Source organism: Crocodylus porosus, unplaced genomic scaffold (genome assembly GCF_001723895.1).
Source record: "Crocodylus porosus isolate Cpor-Errol unplaced genomic scaffold, CroPor_comp1, whole genome shotgun sequence".
NCBI classification, from domain to species: Eukaryota; Metazoa; Chordata; order Crocodylia; family Crocodylidae; genus Crocodylus; species Crocodylus porosus.
Window position 1 is genome coordinate 201,124,905 of NW_017728906.1, and position 22,766 is coordinate 201,147,670.

Below are 22,766 nucleotides of genomic sequence, written 5' to 3' on the forward strand. Positions count from 1 at the left end.
AAAATCTAGTTGCTCTAATAAAAGATATCACCCGTGTCATGAGTTCTGATTCCTTTTGCCTCTAGATCAATACTGCTACAACCTGGATACCTTTTCTTTCTTCTGAATTGCAAAACCAAGGCCCATATTTTACTTTTTTGGGGCGGGGGGAGGGAGGGGGAGAAAATAGGGTGCCTCCCCAAGCAGCCTGCATCTGGCCCAGCAGCTGGTGATACCCCCACAGCAGTCAGACTGTGCTGCCTTCCCGGGTCCCTTCAGTCTGCTCATGCACAGAACAGATCCTGCTTACAGGCTCATGCCCACATTTCTAGCATGTTAGTGCCGAGCTCTCTAAACTAGGCAGTGGGCAGTGACAGCTGAAATGGGGATCCAGGAGATAGGACAGCTGGGGTCTCCTCTCAGCGCTGCTGGCTACTGAACAAAAGCCCACTCCACGAAGCCCTTCGGTGGCTACATTATTCATTGGAAACTGCTGAAAAGCTCAGGGCACAACACGGAGCCAAGTGCCAGCGATACACAGCCACCACCAGCTCCACGTTGCCTTTGGGATGAGCCGACTGCTCTATTAAATCAGCTTTCCCAGTACTTGGCCAAAACCAGCCTGCGAAGGGCAGCCACGCAAAGCTTTGTACCGAGTGACGTTGGTACAAAGAGGCAAGCAGCTCCAAGTATCTGGCGTCTCCATAACCATCCCCTGCCACCCTCCCCCTGAAATCTGCCCTCAAGCGAAGCTGTCCCACAGACTCAGCATCCTTTCGGATGCTCCAACCACAGCAAGTGCCCAAATAGCCACCACCACAGAAGATCCTCAGTGCCAGCTGCAAGGCGGGAACTGATGCATCATGGACCCAGCGATGACACGATCCACCCATTCACAAACCCAGGCCAGATTGCTGGGGCTACGTCTACGAATAATGCCACATGCCTTGAAGCAGCTCAAGCATACAGCAAGCATAAGATCATCTGTCTAGCAATGCACTCCAACCCACTCCCCACCCCCAAAACACAGCTCTTGGTTTTCCACAATGAACACACAATGCAACTCCAGGTTCCCGCCCGGATGTGGAAAGCGCCATAAGTTAAGTGAATTTGAGCCAAATGAAATTAAACGTGGAAGCGAGTTCCCAGGTACTCAGGTTAGCCGGAATCACGACTGTTCAGACGAACCTCTCTCTGGGCATTTATTGTTTTTGCCACTGACATCTCCTACATTTTCTTCATGCTTGCTTTACATTGCAAAAGCTTCAGAAACCGTGCTCCATGACCACGTTATAAACCGTGATTAGCCTTCCCCAGAACTGAGAAGGGGGGGAAAAAATGAAAGACCATATTACATAGACATGAATTTATGACCCAGCTCCAAGGGGAATAGGATCAAGCTCGCAAACTACAAAGCTTTACATACGCTTCTTTATTCAAGTTCCTGCTTTCCTTCTGTAGCTTGGATTTGTGGATCTAACCTCCGTGCACTGGAGACATGAAACAAAAGCAGCTGAAAACACAGAGCAAAAGGAACTGCCCCAAGCAATAAAAATTTAAAAATATTTATATTCCTGAGGCACGGAGCATCAAAATGAAAGGAGGGAACTGCATATGCAAAGCTGGAAGCCTTTTGGTTAAATGATAAAAGCCTGCGGCAAACACCCCGGGTTGTGATTTGATTTGGTCTTTATAAAGCACATCTCACTCCTCAAAGGATGCCTCGGTTGTTTACAAGTTCAGGGCCCAACGTCAGAACATTTTCCCATGTCAGCATCCTTCGTCTCATGCCTAGCCCCATGCTAATCCAGAGGATCACTCAGTGGGTAAGTGTACCCTACATGTGGCTTTCAATCAGACGTGCAAACTGTGCGCTGGGCTTATCACATCTCCATGGAACATGGACATTTCCCAGACGCCGGTTAGCGGCATCTGGCAGCACCACGCATAACATCTGGTCACGGAGAAGTAGGGCTGGAAGGGACCAGCAAATTTCTAGTCCAACCCCCTGCCAGAGACAGGGTCTTCCATATCCATATCCATATCATCTCATACAGTCATTATTTAAACTCTACATAAGATGACCCTTGACCTTGACACAGCAGAGACCTAACACCCTAACATGCCACAGGTAAAACAGGGGAACCACAGCAGCCACAGTCCTGCTTCTCTAATCTGCTGGCAATATATAGTCAAGAGGTCCTGGGTAGAGGGCCATGTCCCCCCACTACAGAAGAAAGCAAAAAAAACCCCACAGTCTCTATCAGTCTGACCATGGGGTAAAATTCCTTCCTGACCCTCAGGATGGCAATTAGTCTGACCCTGACCCACGACCCTCCAGTCAGCTGCGGTCCCAGCAGGAGCTTTGGTCCAGCCCAGTCAAAGTCCCTAGAAAACACCCAGGCTTAAACACACCCTGACACATATGACAGAAAAAAGGGGAGAGAGGAAGGGGGAGAAGCAATCAGCAAAGCCCAGACGCAAGCGTCGAAAATAGGCATTAAAAATAAAAAGGAGTTCAGGTTTGTTTGACACAAGGTTTTTTCCACCGATCCATGCTAGCTGCTTGCAGTCAGCCTCCAGATCCTTGCAAATGGCCTTCGTTAGGATGTGCTCCTTCCCAGGTACTGAGGTGAGGCTAACCGGTCAGTAGTCCCCTGGGTCCTCCTCCTCGCCTTTTTTAAAGAAGGGCACCACACTGGCCCTTCTCCAGGCCTCTGGTACCTGGCCCGTTTCCCACAACGTCATGAAAATCATTGCTAAGGGCTCCGAGATGTCCTCTGCCGGTTCAATCAGGACTTTGGAAGGAAGCTCATCAGGCCCTACTGGCAAATTAATTCAAACCCATCAAAAGCTCTCTAGCCTTCTCTTTTATTATCTCCTCCCTGTGTGGAGAATTGAAGCCTCCCATTCGTACCATCCCACGGCTTTTGGATAGATTTGTCACCTGCTTGAAGAGTGCCGCATCCACCTCCTCTTCCGGATGAGGACACCTATAATAAATCCCCACCATTATATCAGTGCTGCATCTTTCACCTTTCGTCTTCACTCAACTGCATTGTGCTTTGCCGTCTTCTCCCTGGGCCGGGGAAGAAGCACGTGTGTTTTTGACATACAAGGCAATACCACCACCTTTTCTCCCAAGTCCATCCTTCCAAAAGAGAGCGTCACCCCCGTTGTTCACATTCCAGTCATACGAGCCGTCTCGTCTCATCTCGTCTCAGCGATGCCAATGAGACTGCAGTTCTCTTCACAGGCGGCAGCTGCCACCTCATTTGGTTTGTTCCCCATACTTCTCCAGTTCATATACATCCATTGGAAGGACTTCCTTGCTTCCTTTCCATGCCACTCTCTCTCTCTGGCCCTTTCCCAGAGTTGAATTACTTCTTCAAGTCCTTTCCCCTCTGGACTGCGTGTTTTTTTGCTGGAGGGTTTTTGACCACCATCCCCACCGAGACTTAGTCTAAAGCCCTGCTTACCATCCAAAGATGCTCTTCCCCATTCTTGTCAACTGGATCCCATCACCTGATAGCTGTCCTCCCCCCAAGAACGTCCACCCATTGCCAAAGAAACCGAAGACTTCAGGTCAAGCAATGAAGAACGTTGCATCCGGTTTGAAGTCTCTGGTGCAGTTGGAGATGGCTCAGCCACTCTATTTACAGTTTATACTTAGCATTTTCTCTACACATTTCAACTGAAGAGGGTCGTTGTCACTGGGTGGGGAGGGAGGGCAGCATCAGCTGTACTTGTGGCGCAGACAGTGGATAAGCCACTACAGCAAGGACCTATTCTTTTTGCTCTGGCACGGTCAGAGGGCTCCAAACAGGGATTGAAGAACATTAGACTTGGCATTGTACAGAGACCCCCTGCAAAACCCTGCATACAACCTGGGTTCCCACCAGAAGTGATGACTGGTGAACAACAAGTACAGAGGAAGGGGAGGGGGAGGACAAAAAAGTGGAGGATGAGGTAACAACTGAGCACGGTCCCCTTGCTTCACCATCAGCTGACACCGACTCTGAGATACCGCGGCAGAGAAGAGCTTTGGAAGAACGCCGTCCATGCTGTTTGCATACCCACGACCAGTTTCTGCATCTCTGCCTGCACCATCAAGGTGCTTCTGTGCTTCCCCAGGCCACCTCAGCATATATTTTTCTAATCACCATTGTGTTTCGGTAGGCTGCAAACATCTGTGCTATAAAACCCAAGCTCAGCTTGAATGGATCTAGTGGAAATTTCCATTCCCTCTACCCCTGGGATTAGCTCCACTGTAATTAAAGCCTCACACCACATTATTATCCTCTTTCCTATTATTTTCAAAGAATTTTTGGCTATTTTTAAAACCATGCTGTTTCTGCTGACCGCTGATGTCAGGACTCAAACCCATCCTGAAACAGGTGGCTAATTGGGGTCTGGTACATACAAGGCCACTGGCCCATTTTCAACATTTACTTGCAATGAACAAATTGCTCAACAGATACACGGAGTGCTGTCTTCCCAGTTAGCAGCTTCCTTGGCTAGTTTGGTTTATTTTCAAGTCATCCCAACCCTCCCCTGATGAGACCCTGACATTGGGACCAAGGGCCTTCTACCTCCATCTGCCACTGGAGACGTATGACTAATCAAAGCAGCCAGGCCTGCAGCTTTAAAGCCAGGACGCCCAAACTATGCAACACAAAAGTTGTACTGGCATTTTACAAAGTGCTCCAGAGTTTTATACAACTCGTGTTTAAAATTTGCCATTTTAACCACACACAAAAAAAAGGGTGCGTGACCATAAAATCCAGTGCCCTGTTCTGCTCACAGCTAAATGACCATAGCTGCTCAGTGTACACCACAGTGGAAACCCTTCATTGGGTAGCTTTACTCTCATCTTGTGGATACAGAGAAAAATAAACCATGAATTGCATTTAAGGACTGCATGAGCCACCAGATGACCTGAAAGCCTCACTTAGTGCCAGGACACCCAATAATTGTAATGGGGCAGGGTGGTGTCAGCAGAGAAAGCTTCTCACATAATGTGCTATGACAACACCCAGTAAGGGCTGAGGGTCCACTACGCTAGGTACTACAGTCATGCTGACAGATGAATCTTTACCAGAGTTTGCAATCCGAATACGGAGACAGACTATGGGACTATAAAAAAAGTTCTAATGTGTTCTAAAGCAAATCCTATGCCTAATTTTGAACCAGCTACTTCAAAACATCACCTTCATTTTACAGATGAAGATATGAAAAAGATAAGGAAAGCGACTTCCTCCAGAATACGAGGGAGGGAATACAAGTGCTGGAAGCAAACTTCGGGATTTGCTTGCCTATGGGCCCAGGTTCAGAGTTTGAGAGCATGGAATGAGCAGCCAACCTTTCAAGCATGGTCTGCAGTCTCCGCATGCTTCAGTGCTTGGTGAGAAGTGTCAAGCACTCCTAAAAAAAGTCAATGGAAACAGGAGTTGCCCGGTATGCAAAAAACTCACAGCTATGACACAGTGAGTTGCTCATGTGGGTGTCTGCAGGAGCACAAGCACCCTCCATCTATTATTCAGATCCAAATGAGGCCTCTTCTAAGCCTCGTTAAAAAAATAAGAGTTCTTTCTGGCTTTGAGAATGGAAAAAGTTATGGAACTAGATTATGGGAGGTGGGAGCTGGCACCATTACAATGGCAGTGTGCAGTGATGCTTACCTGTTGGATGCCAGAAGGCCTGTAGGTAACACAAAGCAGCTGAATGCACTCGTCAGTACAGAGCTGGGCTCATCCACCAGCATCAGGGTCCTTCAGTGGGATCCAGCAGCCTAAGACTAGAAGGGGAAAACTGTGTGCTAGGGAAGCAGTGCAGTCCAGGGGTTTAAGCCAGGATTTACAGGATCTAGTCCCACCTCTACTGCCAGATAACTCACGGCAAGCCAGCTACCATCTACGATTCAGCTGATCCGTCTCTGGAGAGAGCGGTTATGCGACCTTCCGCATCGAGTAGGATGCGCAAAGCTCAGCCACTGACCCTTGTGGCGGCTGGCTCAAAGACAGCGGGGTTTGGGTCTTTATGGTATCATGCCCAAGTTCTCCAAGAGTTTCTTTACCAGTCAGGTCACATTTCTCCAGGATTCATTCCAAAGACCTTGAAAAACTCTGCAACAGCCTGGATTTACTCGGAGGCTTTGCTAACTCTGGTTTCAGGTGCAACTTTGGCTTCAACTTCCATCATGAAACGGAAACCCCATGAGTTGCATGCACTTTGGGCTTCGTTGCAGACCATTTACTCTGGATCCCGGCGTGTGACTTCATTGACTTTAATGGGCCCTGCGGTCATCAGGTAGAAGATACTGTGGAAATGCTGAGGACAGCTTTGGAAAGACACCTGAAGTGTTCCCTCTGTTAAAAAACACCAAAAGCGGCACTCACAAGTTTCCCAAGGAAACCTGTCCTGTTCTCAGAGACCTCGGGGCTGGGCCATGGGGTCTAGCAGTTAGCCAAGAGAAGTGCATGCTTGGGAGTAGGGTGACAGAAGAAAAGATTTTGGGGGTGGTGAAAAAAAACCCCAACAACTTTAAAAGCAGACCCAGCTCGCCTTCTGTCTTCCCCCAAGCTACTGAAGAGTCATATCAGCGAAGCCCCGCAGAGGGAGCTTTCCAAGTATGCTAAAATGATAACTGCTACTGCCATAGGAATAAGAAGAATGGAGCAGGACCTCCCGCCGTGTTAGGGGCAGAACAGCAAAAATTAGTTCTGTCCAACAAGCTTTCAGGTTAAAGTGAGACGCAGCAGGGGGGATGCAGAGAAGAACAGGGACAGGAGACAATACCGGTCAATAGTCCTGCTCGGGGCACAATACGGAGGGGCAGCAAGCTCAAGAGAATCACTGCTGGGACAACTGGGGGGTGGACAGAAGATGCATGAACACTAGCAAAATCTGTCGTTAGACTGCTGTAAGCGTGGAGCAGAGGCACAGACCGCACTACACCAGTCTTTGGGTGAAGGTTATTCCTTGGCAATTCAGGATGCACAATGATGTACAGGTCACGTGTCTGCTGTTATTCCACCCTCCACCCTTACGCAAGTTTATTCGAGCATCAGGCTTCCCAAATAAATATGTTCCACTCTGGAAAACGGATAGAAGCTGACAAGCCACGCTCAATACGACTGTCAAACAACCTGACAGGAGACAACGTACCCTTCAAAGACGTCTCTCTTGTAAACGCAAGCCTAGGAGCTTTTGACTGATGAATGAAGTGCTGCAAACAGGAACTTGTTCGGTGGCAGCCCTGCCTTGTATTAGTCACCCCTGGCAGAAGATCATTCATAAAGTTGCTGGAACAGCATCCTTCACACAACTTCAGCATCCTAAACAGGCAGCTCATTTATGGGATTAACTACTCTGTTGCATTTTAAATACCATTTGCATATTGTTTTTGACAGAAAGGTGATGTTCAAGTGATTTAGGTGGCGGCTGTTTGGGCCGAGTAATTTGTTAAAGCATTTCAGAGCCGAGCCATGTTAAAAATATAGTTTTCACTTTATTACTGGCAGGGCTACCCTTGGAATCAAGTAGCTTATAGATTCGCAAAAGACTCCTGGAATCAGTGTTTGTTCCACGCTGAATTTTTGAGAAAGGGCCTTTCTGAGAACGAAGTTCAGGAAAAATAGGTTTTACCTACAAAAAAAACCCGGAGAGGTCTTCTGCAGAGTGCCTGAATTTATCCTCAGCTTTAAATTTGGCAGGAGTGGTATTTCCATCGGGGTTAGACCTCTTCACTCCACATCGGAGGCAACGGAAAAAAGGTTTCTGTGCCCACAAAAGGCTCATTCGTGCTACTGCAGTGGCTGGTCCCAGGGAGAAAAGAGCCGAGCCTACCCAGATCCGAAAGTACGCTTCAGACCTGGAAGGTCACCAGGCTCGTCTGCAGAGGCTGCTCTAAGACCTACCAGAGATGAACCTGGCACAGCCTCACTGGGTATCTTCCAGATCTGGAGCACTTCAGTAGACTCGGGTAGGTCTGGTGTGAACAGGGCACACTCAGCCCTGCCCTTCCCACCGCAGCAGCATAGACGAGCCCTACAGCATACTCTTTTCAGACCCTTGAAATAATCCAGGAGTCCCTCCTCTTCCCATTCCTCTGTCAGCCGCAAGCAGCTGTGAAGCCCAGCAGAGTCTGTATATCCCCTTTCCCGCGCTGGTCCACGGTGCAATAATAGTTCGTCGTTCTGTATCAGTTGCTGTGCCAGCTCAAGGGGCTTTGACCTGTTTGGTGCATCTAAGAGCTCCCACCCAAGCAGTGAACCAATGGTGGGGTCAACATGACAACAGCTGGGTTTTTCAGGGGGGTTTTGGACAAACTATCCTGGACCACTACATTCAGAGAGCACAAGTCAAAGCCTGACTGTGCCACCTTGATTCAGCCCCCCGTGCATACCAAATGTGCCCATTTATTACAGACAGGCACGCTCCCCAACAGAAACCCTGCTTCACTCACCATGCAGGATATTCAAGTGAGCTCTGTCCAAGGAACTTTTCAATACGTGTTTTATCATGATGAATCAAAGTGGCCCTTATTTACTATGCAGTCTTCAAACCCTGCCCTGAAGTCGGAAGTATTAACTTCTGCATAGACCTTTCTATGGTACTTATCTTAATATCCCAATACTTCATAAACGTTTAAGTTAAAATAAGCCTGGTAAGGCTAAGAGAATGACTTCATCTTCATTTTACAGGTAGATGTGAGGCACTGAGATAGATGAGCCAAAAGTAATCGGGCTACATGACTATGAATTGCATCAAATCAGAAAAGAACAAAAGTAAGTTGCTGTGTCTTTGTCCAGGTATTTCTGCACGCATCTTTTCTTGTTTGCATTCGTAGGAAAGAATCCCGAACCTAGACAAAATGAACCTAGGCTTTTTTTTATTAGGTTTTGACTTTTCAGATTTGGATCAAAACAAAAGGCCAGAATTAGAAAACAAGCAGCATATCTACCATTCAAATAGTTCAATCGGTGAGCTACAAATTATTGCCAAGTTCCTCACCATATATAAGTGGAAGCCAACAAAACACAAAAATTAATAAATCTACCATATCTTGCTATAACTCACGATATATACCTTTTCACGAGACATTTGTTAAATACGACTACCAATTACAGAGGCAGACAGGCTTCTGCACAACTTAAGTTTGCTTGCCACGTTTACCAGAAACTCTCCATAAAGCACAGACATTGAGAGGTTGAATAGCAGAAATGCAAGTAACCACACATAATTGCATCTGTCAGTGCAGACACAAGAGATGCCATTGCTCGCCCCATATTCCTATCTTCTACTGCTACTGATTCCAACAAGAGGATCCCCCTTCACCACCCCTCCAAAAAAAAAAAAAGCATTACGATTTGGAGAGCTCTTAAAAAGAAAAATCCATGTGATCTGGTTCTGCTCAAAACCAGATATATGTCACCCCAAATGGAAACATTTTACTCACCAGTTGATCTCGTTGTAGTCATTATGAACTTCCCACCAGAAATAAAACCAGATCAGCGTCAGGAAGAAAGTGAAGGTGAGGATTAGAAACCAGAGACGCTCCCACTGTGAAAGTGAAAAGGTGGATGTTAATAAGTACTCCGACACTGAAAGGGAAGGGATTACAGTCATAAACCTCACCTACATGCAGTATTTCTATACAGATCCAACTGAATAATGTTTAGAAAAAAAAATCATTCAGTTCAATTCATGCAACCCCCCTTCCCCCCCGTGCCAATGCAGTTGCACTGTATCCCGATGTTGCTCACCTTGATCAATTTACAAACTACTTCTGTATGGATACCATTACACCAGGAGAAGGGCATCTGCTCCCAAAAGATGCTTCAACGTAACTTTGGGTGAATCTGATATCTTGTATTAGACCAACTTAACGTAACGTCTCATGTCATCTGGAGCTTTCTATCAGTTTAGCTCAATCAGTGCAACACAGCACGCTCACCAGGCCTAAGATTCACTTTCCACGCAACAACCAATATCCCAAATTCACTATACGCCTATAAAAACCTTTTCTCTTCCAAAATACTTCAACTTCCCTGGTTAAAGGGGACAAGTTTATTCTCTGTTGGACAAAACGTGTCATGCCTCCTCTATCTATGTGCTCACTCTGGCAATACCAGGGCATAACTAAGTACTGGGGCATAAGAACAGAGGTGGAAGCCAAGGGACCTGGATCTTGTTCCCACCTCTGCCACAAAAATTGGCAAACGATACAGAGCAAGTCACTTATTCGGTTAACTTGGTCGCCCCTCCCCACCCCACTGTGGAAGACAAGGGTAATCCTGACCGTCATCCACCTCTTCAAGGCACTAGGAGATGTTGTTTGCTTATGGTATAAAGGGACTTTGAGATGCTTCCCTTGAACCTCCTACCTACTCTTAAATAGTTTCCCCCTCTCAGAAATTGAAAGGCCTACATATATTCCATGAGCTCAACCTCAAAAGGCAGATCTCACTACCTCCTACAGATCTCCTATAAGCCTTTTCTCCTCCAAAATAGTCCGACCTCCCCACATACATCGAGCGACAATTCCTACCTCCATCGTTTGCTTTCCCCTGAACTTGTACAAAATATTTTGCAAGTTCTTCGGTGAAGGGAGAGAGGCAGCACTGATCTCAGAACATGAAAAGGATTTGCATTGCCACCTGGCTCTGACAAACGTATTAATGTCGAACTAACCACTGCTTAGAGTTTCGTTCTAACAGAATTTTATCCAGTCGAAACCACAAAGACTTTCCTTTAGCAGGAGCATCGTGAGAAAGCTGCTCTGCCCCATCTCCTATTATTCCCGGGTGCTCCTTCCACGGTTTTATTCTGCAGTATTAATAGCCCCACTGGTGGTTTTTGATTTTCCTTGCAACAAAAACTAAAAAAAATTAATAAAAGAAAATATCCAAAGGAATCCTCTCCCCAGAAGTAACAAACAAAAATGTATGTGCAGGCTCAACTCCCTTAATTTTTTTTTTCCAAATGCTGAGCACCCTATCTATCAGTCCTCAAAATATTCCCTTTCCCAGGATATTGTGAGCTGGCTTTTCAAGTACAGAAAAACAGTTACCATAAAACAGGCATATTTGGCTGTCACCTAAGAGATTCTATTACGTCTCTCCCATTTTGAGTTGATTTTCAAGGCTAGATCTACTTCTTATATAACAACATCGGCCTGATAACTGATCTAACAAGTCATCTTGATCTAACAACATTATCTTCATGAGCAAGCACAATTCTAATTTTGCAACGTGACTTTTTTGGAGTATTTCCTGAAGAATAAAGACAAAGACGATGTGATAAGGGCTGAAATAACTTCATTTCCCAGTGCTGGCAGTGGCACTTCACACTACAAATTCTTGTTTCTGACAAAGAATTAAGGTCAGATTTTTTTTTCCCCCTCCGGAGAACCTAGTGGAGTTCGACTCCATTGAACAATGAAAGGCACTTACGTGCTTAACTCTTCTAGCCTCATTTGAAAAGCCTATCCTGATGTTTGATGAGTCCAAAAGATGATCGTGAGGATAAAAAGCAAAACAAGATTGCTACCAACACTGAATACAATCCATCGTATAGCTAAAATGAGCTCTGCTGAGACTGTATGGACCGTTTCCTCCACGCGTGTTTGCTCACAGAACTGCACTGAACAGAGATTTGCATAAGGATGCAGATCACACCAGCGTGAACACGCACTGTTGACTTTACAAGTGCAAATGCTGAAGCTGAAGTGAACCCCTAGGAAGAGGAAAGTTTAGTCTGCAAGTGCCGTGCTCACATGCTGGAGATGGAAACTCGAGTTCAATGGGATCAATCCGAGTACTCCCATGCATGTATTTAATGGGACAAGGATTTGACCCTGACAATGCCATCCACATCAGCTCCCATTTTACTGCCTTTCTGAACACATATCAAAGCGGAGCGTCAAACCAGTATGAGAATGGAGCAGGTCGCCGCATGATTAGCCACCTTCACATTGAAATGCCAGGTGGATTTGTACCTAATCAAATCCGAAGAGGACAGGGGATTCATAGATGTTAGGGTGGGAAGGGACCTCCATAGATCATAGAGTCCGACCCCCTGCATAGGCAGGAAAGGGTGGTGGGTTCACATGACCCCAGCCAGATGCTCATCCAACCTCCTCTTGAAGTCCCCCCGGCTAGGGGAGAGGACCACCGCCCTTGGGAGCCCATTCCAGGTTTTGGCCACTCTAACTGTGAAGAAGTTCCTCCTAATGTCCAGTCTAAATCTGCTCTCTGCTAGCTTATGGCCATTGTTTCTTGTGACCCCCAGGGGTGCCTTGGTGAGCAGAGCCTCACCAATTCCCTTCTGCGCCCCCATGATGAATTTATAGGCAGCCACCAGGTCGCCTCTCACCCTTCTCTTGCGGAGGCTGAAGAGTTCCAGGTACCCTCGTCCCTCCTCGTAGGGCTTGGCCTTCAAGCCCTTAACCATATGAGTGGCCTCCTCTGGACCCTCTCCATGCTGTCCACATCCCTCCTGAAGCGCAGCACCCAAAACTGGACGCAGTACTCCAGCTGCGGCCTGACCAGCGCCCGATAGAGGGGAAGTATCACCTCCTTGGTTCTGTTTGTCATGCGTCTGCTGATGCACGATAAAGTGAGGTTAGCTTTTCTGATGACTTTTTTGTCACACTGACAACTCGTGTTCATCTTGGAGTCCACTAGGACTCCGAGATCCCTTTCCACTTCCGTGCTGCCAAGCAGGTCATTTCCTAGGCAGTAGGTGTGCTGAACGTTTTTCCTCCCTAGGTGCAGCACTTTGCATTTCTCCTTGTTAAATCGCATCCTGTTGTTTTCTGCCCTTTTGTCCAACTTGTCCAGGTTTGCCTGTAGTTGTGCCCTGCCCTCCGGTGTGTCCACTTCTCCCCACAGTTGTGTATCATCCACAAACTTGGACAGAGTGCACTTCACTCCCTTGTCCAAATCACTAATGAAGACATTAAAGAGTATCGGTCTAAGGACCGAGCCCTGTGGGACCCCACTGCCCACGCCCTTCCAGGTTGACACCGACCCATCCTCCACCACTCTCTGGGTCCGACCCTCGAGCCAATTTCCCACCCACAGGACTGTGTAACCATCCAAGTCACCGCCTCTTAATTTGCTCACCAGAATGGGGTGGCATACCGTATTGAAGGCCTTCCTGAAGTCTAAGTAAATGATATCTACCCCTACTCCTGCGTCCAGGTGTTTTGTAACCTGGTCATAAAAAGAGACTAGATTAGTTGGGCATGATCTACCTGCTACGAACCCGTGCTGGTTTCCCCTCAGCCTAGTGTTCCCTGCTGGGCTCTCACATATATGAGCAATAATAATCTTTTCAAAGACTTTGCCAAGGATGGAGGTGAGACTGACTGGCCTATAGTTGCCTGGATCCTCCTTCCTCCCCTTCTTGAAAATGGGGACCACATCGGCCCTTTTCCAGTCCCCTGGGACCTGGCCCATGTGCCACGAGCGCTCCAATATTCTTGCCAGTGGCTGTGCAGTGACATCAGCCAGCACCATCAGCACCCTCGGGTGGAGATCATCCGGGCCTGCCGACTTAAACCCATCCAGTCCTTCCAAGTGACTCTGCACCATCTCAGGGTAGACGCTTGGTAGTCTGGCGCCCAGCTGTTGCCTCTCTACGATCCCATTGTGAGACTTGTCTTGCCCCTCGTTTAGGAAGACTGAGGCAAAGACCTCAGTGAGGAGTTCAGCCTCGTCCCCCCGTCTGTCACCAATTGCTTTTGCCCATTCAGTAGTGGCCCTATACCGCCCTGGGCCTTCCTTTTACTCCCTATATATCTGAAAAACAATTTTTTGTTACCCTCACCTTGGGATGCCATCCTCAGCTCCAAGGTAGCTTTGGCCTTTCTAACTGCCTCCCTACAACTGTGAGCTGAGGTGGCATACTCCTCTTTAGTAATTTCTCCCAGTTTCCACTGCTTATATGCACCCCTTTTTGCCCTTCGGTTGCTCTGGATTTGTCTGGTCAGCCAGGGAAGCCTCTTGGCCCCTTTCCCCCTTATCGGGATCGTCTTCGCCTGTGCCCGAAGGATCGCTTCTTTGAGGCACAGCCACCCCTCCTGGGCTCCCATCTCGCCAAATCTCTTACTCTGCAGTGCATCGTTAACTAAACGCCTGAGCTCGCTGAAGTCGGCCTTCCTAAAGTCTAGCTCTTCCACCTTGCTAGTTACCTTTCCCATGCTGCGCCTTATGGTGAATTCTGTTATTGGTGGTCACTGTCCCCCAGGTGACCATTGATCTGTATGTCCCCTACCATGTCATCCCCCGTTGCCAATACCAGATCCAGTAAGGCATTCCCCCTAGTGGGACCGTGCACCTCCAGCACCAGGCACAGGTCCTGTACACAGGCTAGGCACCTACGTGAACGGTGGGAATTTGCCGTCTGCATCTCCCAGCAGATGTTAGCGACTTCGCATAAAAAAAAAAAAACCGCCACGTGTTTAAATTCATGGCAAACAGATGTGCTCTTACATCACCCAGGAGGATGCTGTTTTCCAGTGCTCAGGGAAGTGATGATGACAGGTCGTATTGAAAGGAAGTAGCAATCAGTACATACATGTTGTTTTCTCAGCTCTGCTACTAAATTCAGGGTCACCTGGGCAAGTTACTTAACCCCATGAATAGGATTACAATACTTCCTATCTTCATAGGAGCGGTCCTGAGATCCTCCGATGAGGAGCAGTAAAGCAATGTAAATTTGTACAATACCCCCGACATCTAGTCTTCTCACCACCAAAATTCATTGTCAGCCAAGTGTTGTCCCCCATATGTTTTACTTACAGCATATTCTTCCTACTGGCTCTGAAAGCTTACATTTGCTTCACCATCCCAGGCAAGTGCTACTCAAAAGCAACCTTGGTCTTCGATCCCTTATTCTATCATATTTTGGATCTGGTGTTAACCACCCACCTACATCTTCCACCAATGAAATCCAGTTTACTGAGTGACCAGCTAATGTCTGCAGATAGTTTGAACCACTTCTAAAAGGCCGAGAGGCTAGCTCCACGAGCTTCCCCGCCCCTCCATTTCCTAGATTTGAAGCTGCATTGCCAATGTAAAAAAAAAAAAACAAAAAACTTTCAAAGCACTTTGCAAAGTAGGGGTTACAGTTATCAAAACTAGCCTTGATCTCAGATCCACACTGGCACAAAAAGAAAGGGATATTGAAATAAGGAGTCAATCACTTTGGAATAACCTTGGCCCTTTTTTGTAGAGAGGATGACAGCTCCTTTGATAAACAAGCCAAGCAAGACATTTCAGTGCAATTTATCGTTATGTTTTTATTCATGTAGCATAATTTGTGCTAAGCTCTCCAGCGGTTATCTAGGTCCACCCCCAGTAAAGGAATGGGCTGGGTTTTTTTCCTGCACTACTTGCTTGCCTGATGGTTTGAAAACCACGGCAAATGTTTCATTCATTGAAAGGTTCCTTCTCTAAATTTTGTATCCAAGTCTTGGATGGTGTTTTGGATGAATAGAGCTGTGCGTGTTGAACAAAAACCATGGCACTGCTGATGCACGTGGAGAACGGGCTCTGTGTTGCCCACCATCTAGGATTTTTTTCGGTTTACCTTTAGACCACTGCCATCTCCCTCCTTCCCTGCCTCGGCCCAAATGCACATAATTAGTGACAGCTTCACGATCCCGGGATTTGGGAATGATCAGACCTAAGGTGTGAACATTTTACACAGAGACAAGATGATGGCTTCGAACCTAGACAAACCAAAATATCAGGCTGTAAAATCAAACATGTTTGGATTATTTATCTGCCTGTCATGTCACCTGGGAGCCGTCTGGAAACTGCTACAATGGCCTTTATTGGAAAAACCAGGAGAGGAGCCTTGTGTGCACAATTTGAAGGAGCCTAAAAGTTACGTATTTTCATTTCCAGAAGAAATATGTCATGTTTCCTGCTCGGCAGCGCAGACATTTTGGCAATGAAGCGTCTTTCTTCAGCATTTTTCCTTGAATTCCCCCTTTTCCTCCTGACTGTTAATTTTGCAATTCCAGGATTAAAAGCCACTGCTCTCAACGTCTGAACTTTATCCTGTTCAAAAGAATCCAGGACCGCTTGGGCCGAGTCCCACCCACGAACCCATGCCGGTGTTTCACTGAATGCCAGTAGTGCAGCGACATGCTGTCATTTTATTAAAAATGGCTGGTACCTGCAGCAAGGTACGAACCTGAAAGGACATCTGTTTCAGAGAAAGTTACTGGAAGGAGTTTTTCAAGCGGTGTGTAAAACCAGTGATGCTACCCCCTTATAAATTCGAGATGCTACGCCATTTCCCCTCGAAGTCCAGGATCCCAGCCAAGTTTAAACTGGGACAATGATATTCTGCATCTCGGCATCCACTCCTGTGGCTACTTCCCAATGGATCCAGTACTGTACTTCACAGCCGCATCCACACGAGCGTGGATATTTGGTTCCCAGGGGACAAATAGCAACGGCACACCTTATGCCGCTGCTACTTGTCCCCAGGACCTGTGCCACATGCCTTGCGGCACGTGGCAGGTTACCCCGCGTGGGGCAGGGGAGCCTGGGGCCAGCACTGTGCCTGGTCCCAGCAGGCTTACCAGGGGCCATGGGGGCCTCCTGGGGCTGCAGCAGCGGTGATCCTGTCACGTGGAGCCTGGCTGGCAGCCGGAGCGTGGCTTTGTCTGGCTAGGCTCTGGTTTTGGGTGGTGCATGCTGTACCCACACATGCTGCCCTGCTTGTTTTGGTTTTTTTGATCCTGGGATCTTTCAGGGTCAAAAAAAATCCCCGCGCTGCTCCCTTACAGCATGGAGAACACCTGAATGTGCGGTAGGTGGCACCGTAGACGTGCCCGCAGTGCCACATCCCACATGGCCGCGCTCATCTGGACGCAGCCCTAGACTATTAAAAACTTTATGTACAGTCAGCAAGCCCTCTGTCAACCAATGCAGGGTGCAGAGCTTTGATATGAAGAGCACAAAAGGAGAGATGATGACAGCAAAGCCCGCACCCAGAATGCTGAACTCTGCAGAGGGTAAAAATAATTGCATCAAATGCTGCTTTTGGTGTGCGTTGTGTACTCCTTTAATTTAAGGTAACCCCTTTTCATTTGGAGGCATTCTTTGCTCTCACACTGCTCCATTTGCTTAGCCTCCCAATATGTAGAAAGGAAGCGTTCTTAAATCCATGTAACACCAAGCCAGGAGAGTTAAGTGATTTGCATGGGGGAGAGTCAACAGCAGCACTGAGACCAGACATGAGAAATAACACCTGGGTCCTTATTTCAACCCTACAGTTCAGTCCTCCTAGGCTCAGAATACAACGGGATCCAAAGCGAGCTCTAACAAGAAGAGATAAAGCAGGTGCATGCAATATATTCTCAGCACAGCAGTTGAGATGGCCACAAACCAGAGGCGGGGGGCAAGTTACTCTATTACAAAACATGGAGCGGGGGGGGGGTGACGAGTTTGAGGCAGAAATATCAAAAAAAGATCAAGAGCAAAGTTAACAGGTTTTTGAATTACAGAAGCACATTTCTTTTCTTTTTATATTGCACACAATCCCACTCCCTCTGTACCTGTAATTTAATATTTATCTGGTGCCTAATCACAGTGGCATTTCAACAAAAGGGAATTAGAGACGCTAGCTCCAAAAGTACCTTCAGTAATGGGCGGATATCAATCTGCCTGCGCCCGCTTGTCCAGATTAGAGTTGCATTACACAGTGTTTCTAAAGTAAATAGGAGACACTGCAGGTCTACGGGGTTGGTTTTTTTAACGACAATGTTCCAGTTGAGAAAACAGTTACTATAACTGGCAGTTCTGTAGTTTTTCTTCCTCTTGAACCTGCATCCCCTCACAATATTAATTTACCTTCCTGAGGCCTGGAAGCACTATCCCTGGTGTAATGATGGAGAACCAGGAGCAAAGGGAATTAACCAAGGGCAACTGGAGTTGGTGGCTGAGCTAGGAAGTCAACCCACATCTTGTGATACCGTCACCTATGTCTTCAATTCTCTTTTCTTTGTCATATATACACACACACACACAAAGCAAAGAACCATAAGACACTGAATTCAATTTTCTGCTTTTGGGATTAGTTCTGCTGTGACCCCACAGCATTAGCCATCATGCACTGCCAATGGAGCATAAAACTAAAAGGACCAAGGAAAAGAGTTCATTTAAAATTATTTATTTGCTTTCTGGCTTTGAAAGATTGTATATCCCAAACGACCCCTTAAAAGCTTCCGGGGGGGATAAAAAAAAACACACTAGACATGCTAAAAACTTAAGCATTTTTGATGCTTTGCCACCTGAGAGAGAACTTTAAATTTTTATCTTTAAATTGGAATAGATGAGACTCCTCATCAACTTTTAATTACTGTGCTTTACTGCACACGCATGGAAAGAGATGTTTCTAGGTAGGGTGGTTCAGCTTTGAAAACCAAGTGGAATTTGATTTCTTGGGTCCCAAAATCACTATTTAAAAAAATTAATACATTACTTTAATGAGGTACATAAGCAATTCAAATGGGTTTCTTTGCCAAGGATAACCTTGTAGTGCAATTCCCGATTGCCCTTCATTTTCAGAACAGGTGCTAATTTGGTACCTGCGTGGCCCAACAAACCCTGAGCTTTCAATAGCACCGACGTAGCTACTCCCAGTAATCCCTTCACCACATTCTTTGCAGCTTTTTTTAAACAGATAGGCTAAACGTTGGTTCTCGATTTGTCCCGAAAGATAATCCTCCACTTTGAAAGGCAGCCCTCCAGCTCTAGGGACTGAGCCCCTTCTTCAAAGCCTACACATATGCTAGCGATAGGAAAATCTTTGATTCACCTGGACGGAGTTGTGCCACTGTTCACCCTAGGAAGACATTTATTGACAGGCAGGAATATGATCATGATCAAGAGCCAGGAATAGGAGCTATTTTGGCTAAAAACAAAAAGTTAAGCCAATAAACCTGACTCACCAGTTTCAGTGTTAATGAGACTTAGCAGCATTTAATTCTTCAGACATGAGCTAATCGTCACTCCTGCAGTAATGTTATAATTTAGAGACACTCCCTTACTTAAAAGGCTATGGAAGGTGAGAATTGGGAGACGGTCCCTCAGAGCAGCTAGAAAAACTGAAGGACTGCAGAGGCTTGCCTACTGCACCACAATAAAATGTGCTTAGTTCTTCTCATTCATGCTTGCCTGTCTTTGTGTATTGCAAGCACACACTTCATTAGATTAAGTCTTCTACAACCTGCCATATGCAAAATTGATGCCTCCTCTTTACATACTACAATGAATGGGAGTTTACATACTCTACTTCTATATTGGATGCTGGCAATGCATCTCCCTTTCAGTGGTATATTTGTTCCTGAATAGCCAATGCATATATTAGGAACTAAAATATTATGGTTACAGCCTCAAAAGGAACCCTGCAGATCTAAAAAAAAGCAAAAGAAAGAAAAAAGTCAGGAAGGAGTTCAGCGGAAGTCTTGCAAATCCAGATGTTTTGGAATAAGCTATGGAGGAAAGACAAAGTCAAGGATAGACGACATCTCAAATTTAGGATGATTATAGTATTTTGTTGTGTCCCTTTGTGTTCCCAGGCAGCAGAAGAACCAACAGGTGAAAACAGGCCTGCATCCATCAACAAACCAGCATGGAGTGCCCAAGCTAGATGGTCAACGCAACTCTCCAGACCATGCTCCACGCTAGAAGACAGTGAGAAATACGGAAATGCAAGTGACCGAGCGAAAGGTGCAGACATGACAGACAGAGCAAAACTTCCACAGAGGTGAGGCACTGAGCCATTCCTGCCCTCCCGCCCAGCACTCTCACGGCGGTAACACCACGGATTTCAGAGCCTGTCCCAATTTGCAGGTATGAAACGAGAGGAGAATAGCAAATGCGGAAGTACGTGGGCTTTAATTAGGGTTACCACATGTCCAGGTTTTCCCGGACACATCGTCTTTTTGTTCAGGTGCACCAACATATTGGTCCATTTTGTATTGGCACCAATAAAAGGAAAATTGACATTACCGGCAATCGGCTTCTTTTGGCTGATGTGGGGGTGGGGGGTCAGCCAGGCAGGGACAAGCTTTAGCCTGTGCTTATCTACTTATTTCCTCATACCCTGCTTAACTCCTCACATCTGGTGGCACCCGGCAAAAGGATCTTGTGGCACCCTAGGTTGCTATGGGACCCTGGTTGAGAATCACTAGTATAGGGACAGATGAAAAGGAAGTAAGTTAAGTCGAAATAGACTCAAATGAGGGAGTCAAACAGATAAGTACCTTACTAAAAAAACCACCACCAACAACAAAACAAAACCCCCCAGCAACTTTGGCCAATATTTGCCAAAAGAAAGTATCTTTTGCAAATGAAACCATTAAATTTGATAAATTTGCAAGACTGGTAGTTCTGGCTGGCTACATATTATTGCTGGAGACATTAAATATTAGTATGGACAAAGCAGTCCAGAATGCAGAAGAGAAAAAATTCAGTGGCAGCGGTGAGAGAGTAGATAACAAAGAAGAAAGACTCGATCAACATTAATCCAAAGGCTCCAGTCAACTTTACTAGGCCTTGGCTTGGAGCTGAGGTGTTTTTACTGCCATTTATGTATTTAGGAAAAGTAGACAAATTGAGTTTTCTTTTAATTTTGAATTCTTTTGCAGTGGATTTGCATTTCACGCCCCATCAGGAAACCATTCATCCTTAGAAGTTATTGGCAGAGCCTATAAAAAGAACCCAAAAAACTACTCGCTGCCTCATTACTGCTTGAGCAAAATAATCAGATTCCACTGCCTAAGAATTATGAAGAGGTTTAAAATACATATATTATTATTCATATTAATAATGATGATGATGATAATAAAACAACACTACCTCCTCTTTACAGTAAGAATTTCTTTTTTGATAAAATCCAAAACATGGCCTTTACAATATTCAGCTCCAAATGCAATGATTTTCTTTAATTCACTTCTCCCTGAGAATCCTACAATAAACTTATTCCTGGGAATATTTTTTTCCTAAAGCTGCATGGGTTTTCTTTTTCCTATTCAGCTCTGAGCAGATGGCAGTGCCTGTGATCAAATGTGTTGGTTCGTTCTATTTATTAATAAACATACTGTGCTAGCAAGAGACCCAGGAGGAAATATTTCTCCAGTGCCTATCCAGAGCTAATCCCAGGCCAGAATTAATATTGGTGACTATGTAAGGCAATAAGGAGATGTCACTGTTCAAGAGGAGACCCAAGTCAGTGCATATTGTGCAGGGGATGATATGGTCTTTTTACTGGTTGTGTGCTTGCTTGTTGGGGGGGGGGGGGTGTTAGTATTTCGATTGTTTTATGCTTTGAAGTTCTAAACATGATGTGCATGTTATATTAAAAACAAAAATCAAGGCTAATATTACTGTCATTGAAGTCGTGGGACTTTTTCAATACAATCTTAACTGATTAAAATAGACAAAGTCATATTTTCCAAACCTTGTAAGACATTAGTTATCCAACACCCTGGACTTCCAGCAATTCCGTACAGACTTGAACCCTTACCTTGCTCTCTTAGCCTTTACTTCAAAAGAAACAGCACGCTAAAGCCCATTGCAGAGCCTTTTACAACGCACCAGGATTAAGCAGAATGAATTGTTGTAAGCCTTACCTCCCACCCCCACCAAGTATTTAGCATCTTCTCTTAGCAGGGCTTTCCTCCACACCTTTATTTGAACAAAGCCCTCCTGGCCAACAGGCCAGACCCTCCAGTTCTACAATGGAGTAAGCAAAGGATGGGCCTTTCATTTTCCTGTGATACATCATGCGCACTTCTGGCTCTACAAAAACGCAATGTATGGTATCATAAGGAATCAGAACTCGTGGTAGAAATAAAAATCTTTACTCGCAAGCTTTCGGGCACAAGCACCCTTCTTCACACACATTCATAAAGCACAAACCTGGGTCTAGGCTTTGTATCGATGTATAGATTAGGACTAGGACCATGATAAAAGGAGGGAGTTGTGCACTCTGAGTGAAGCCTTGAGAAGAGGGGAAGGGAAAGGGAGCGCTCGGCGCTGCTTCTAGGCAGTTCATCCTTTCTAACTGAAGATGTTGGGTGTGCCCTACCACAGGCAAGTACGTAGGGGGCTGTTTCCCCAGTGGCCGACCTGGTTTTTGGGAGAAGGCAGCAGACATGGCCTAAAACAGATAGATACTGAATTTGTTCCAGGATAGCTCCTTACTTCTGCTAAAGCAATGGTTCTCAACCTTTTTAGACCCAAAGCCCTCCCCACCCCACCCAAACCTTGGGAAATACCAGCTTTTAGCTTTCAGTCCCTTTTTTGACTATGGAAAAGACAAAAGAGTAATTCCTCCTCAGAAAGCTCACACTAGGTTAGAATAGTGTGGACACTATAGGGTGCCTATAGACATGCTCGTTCCTGTTCTAATTAGAGCACTTCAGCGGTGCCTCACCATCATGTGCATTAAGCCCTTGCACATTTCAACATGGCTGTGGGGGCACGATCCAAACTCATCGAACGAGCTTTAGATAAAGCATCCTGCGGCGATTTTGAAATGCACGTGATGGCAAACCATTTTAACTACAGCAGCAGTCTGGGAGCCGCTTCAATTAAAACACTCCCCACCAGCCCCAAGCACATGTATAAGCAGCCACAGATTCCTATGAGCAATCTCTGGGTTTATCTTGTGAATCATGTAGGTGTTTGCACACCCAACAGTGCTCACATCCCCCTTCAAAGGATCTTTTACCATGGTACCATGGTTGAGAA

At 46.1% G+C, this 22,766-nt stretch overlaps 1 protein-coding gene across 3 annotated transcripts in view; it reads right to left on the reverse strand.

Annotated features, from left to right (window-relative positions):
* Positions 1-22,766, reverse strand: part of GDPD5 (glycerophosphodiester phosphodiesterase domain containing 5) — a 246,212-nt gene that overhangs the window by 90,590 nt on the left and 132,856 nt on the right. For all 3 annotated transcript variants that reach the window (XM_019530519.1, XM_019530517.1, XM_019530520.1), the window contains exon 3: positions 9,440-9,543. In XM_019530519.1, the coding sequence (XP_019386064.1) occupies positions 9,440-9,543 (104 nt within the window). The remainder of the gene's footprint in view (positions 1-9,439; positions 9,544-22,766) is intronic.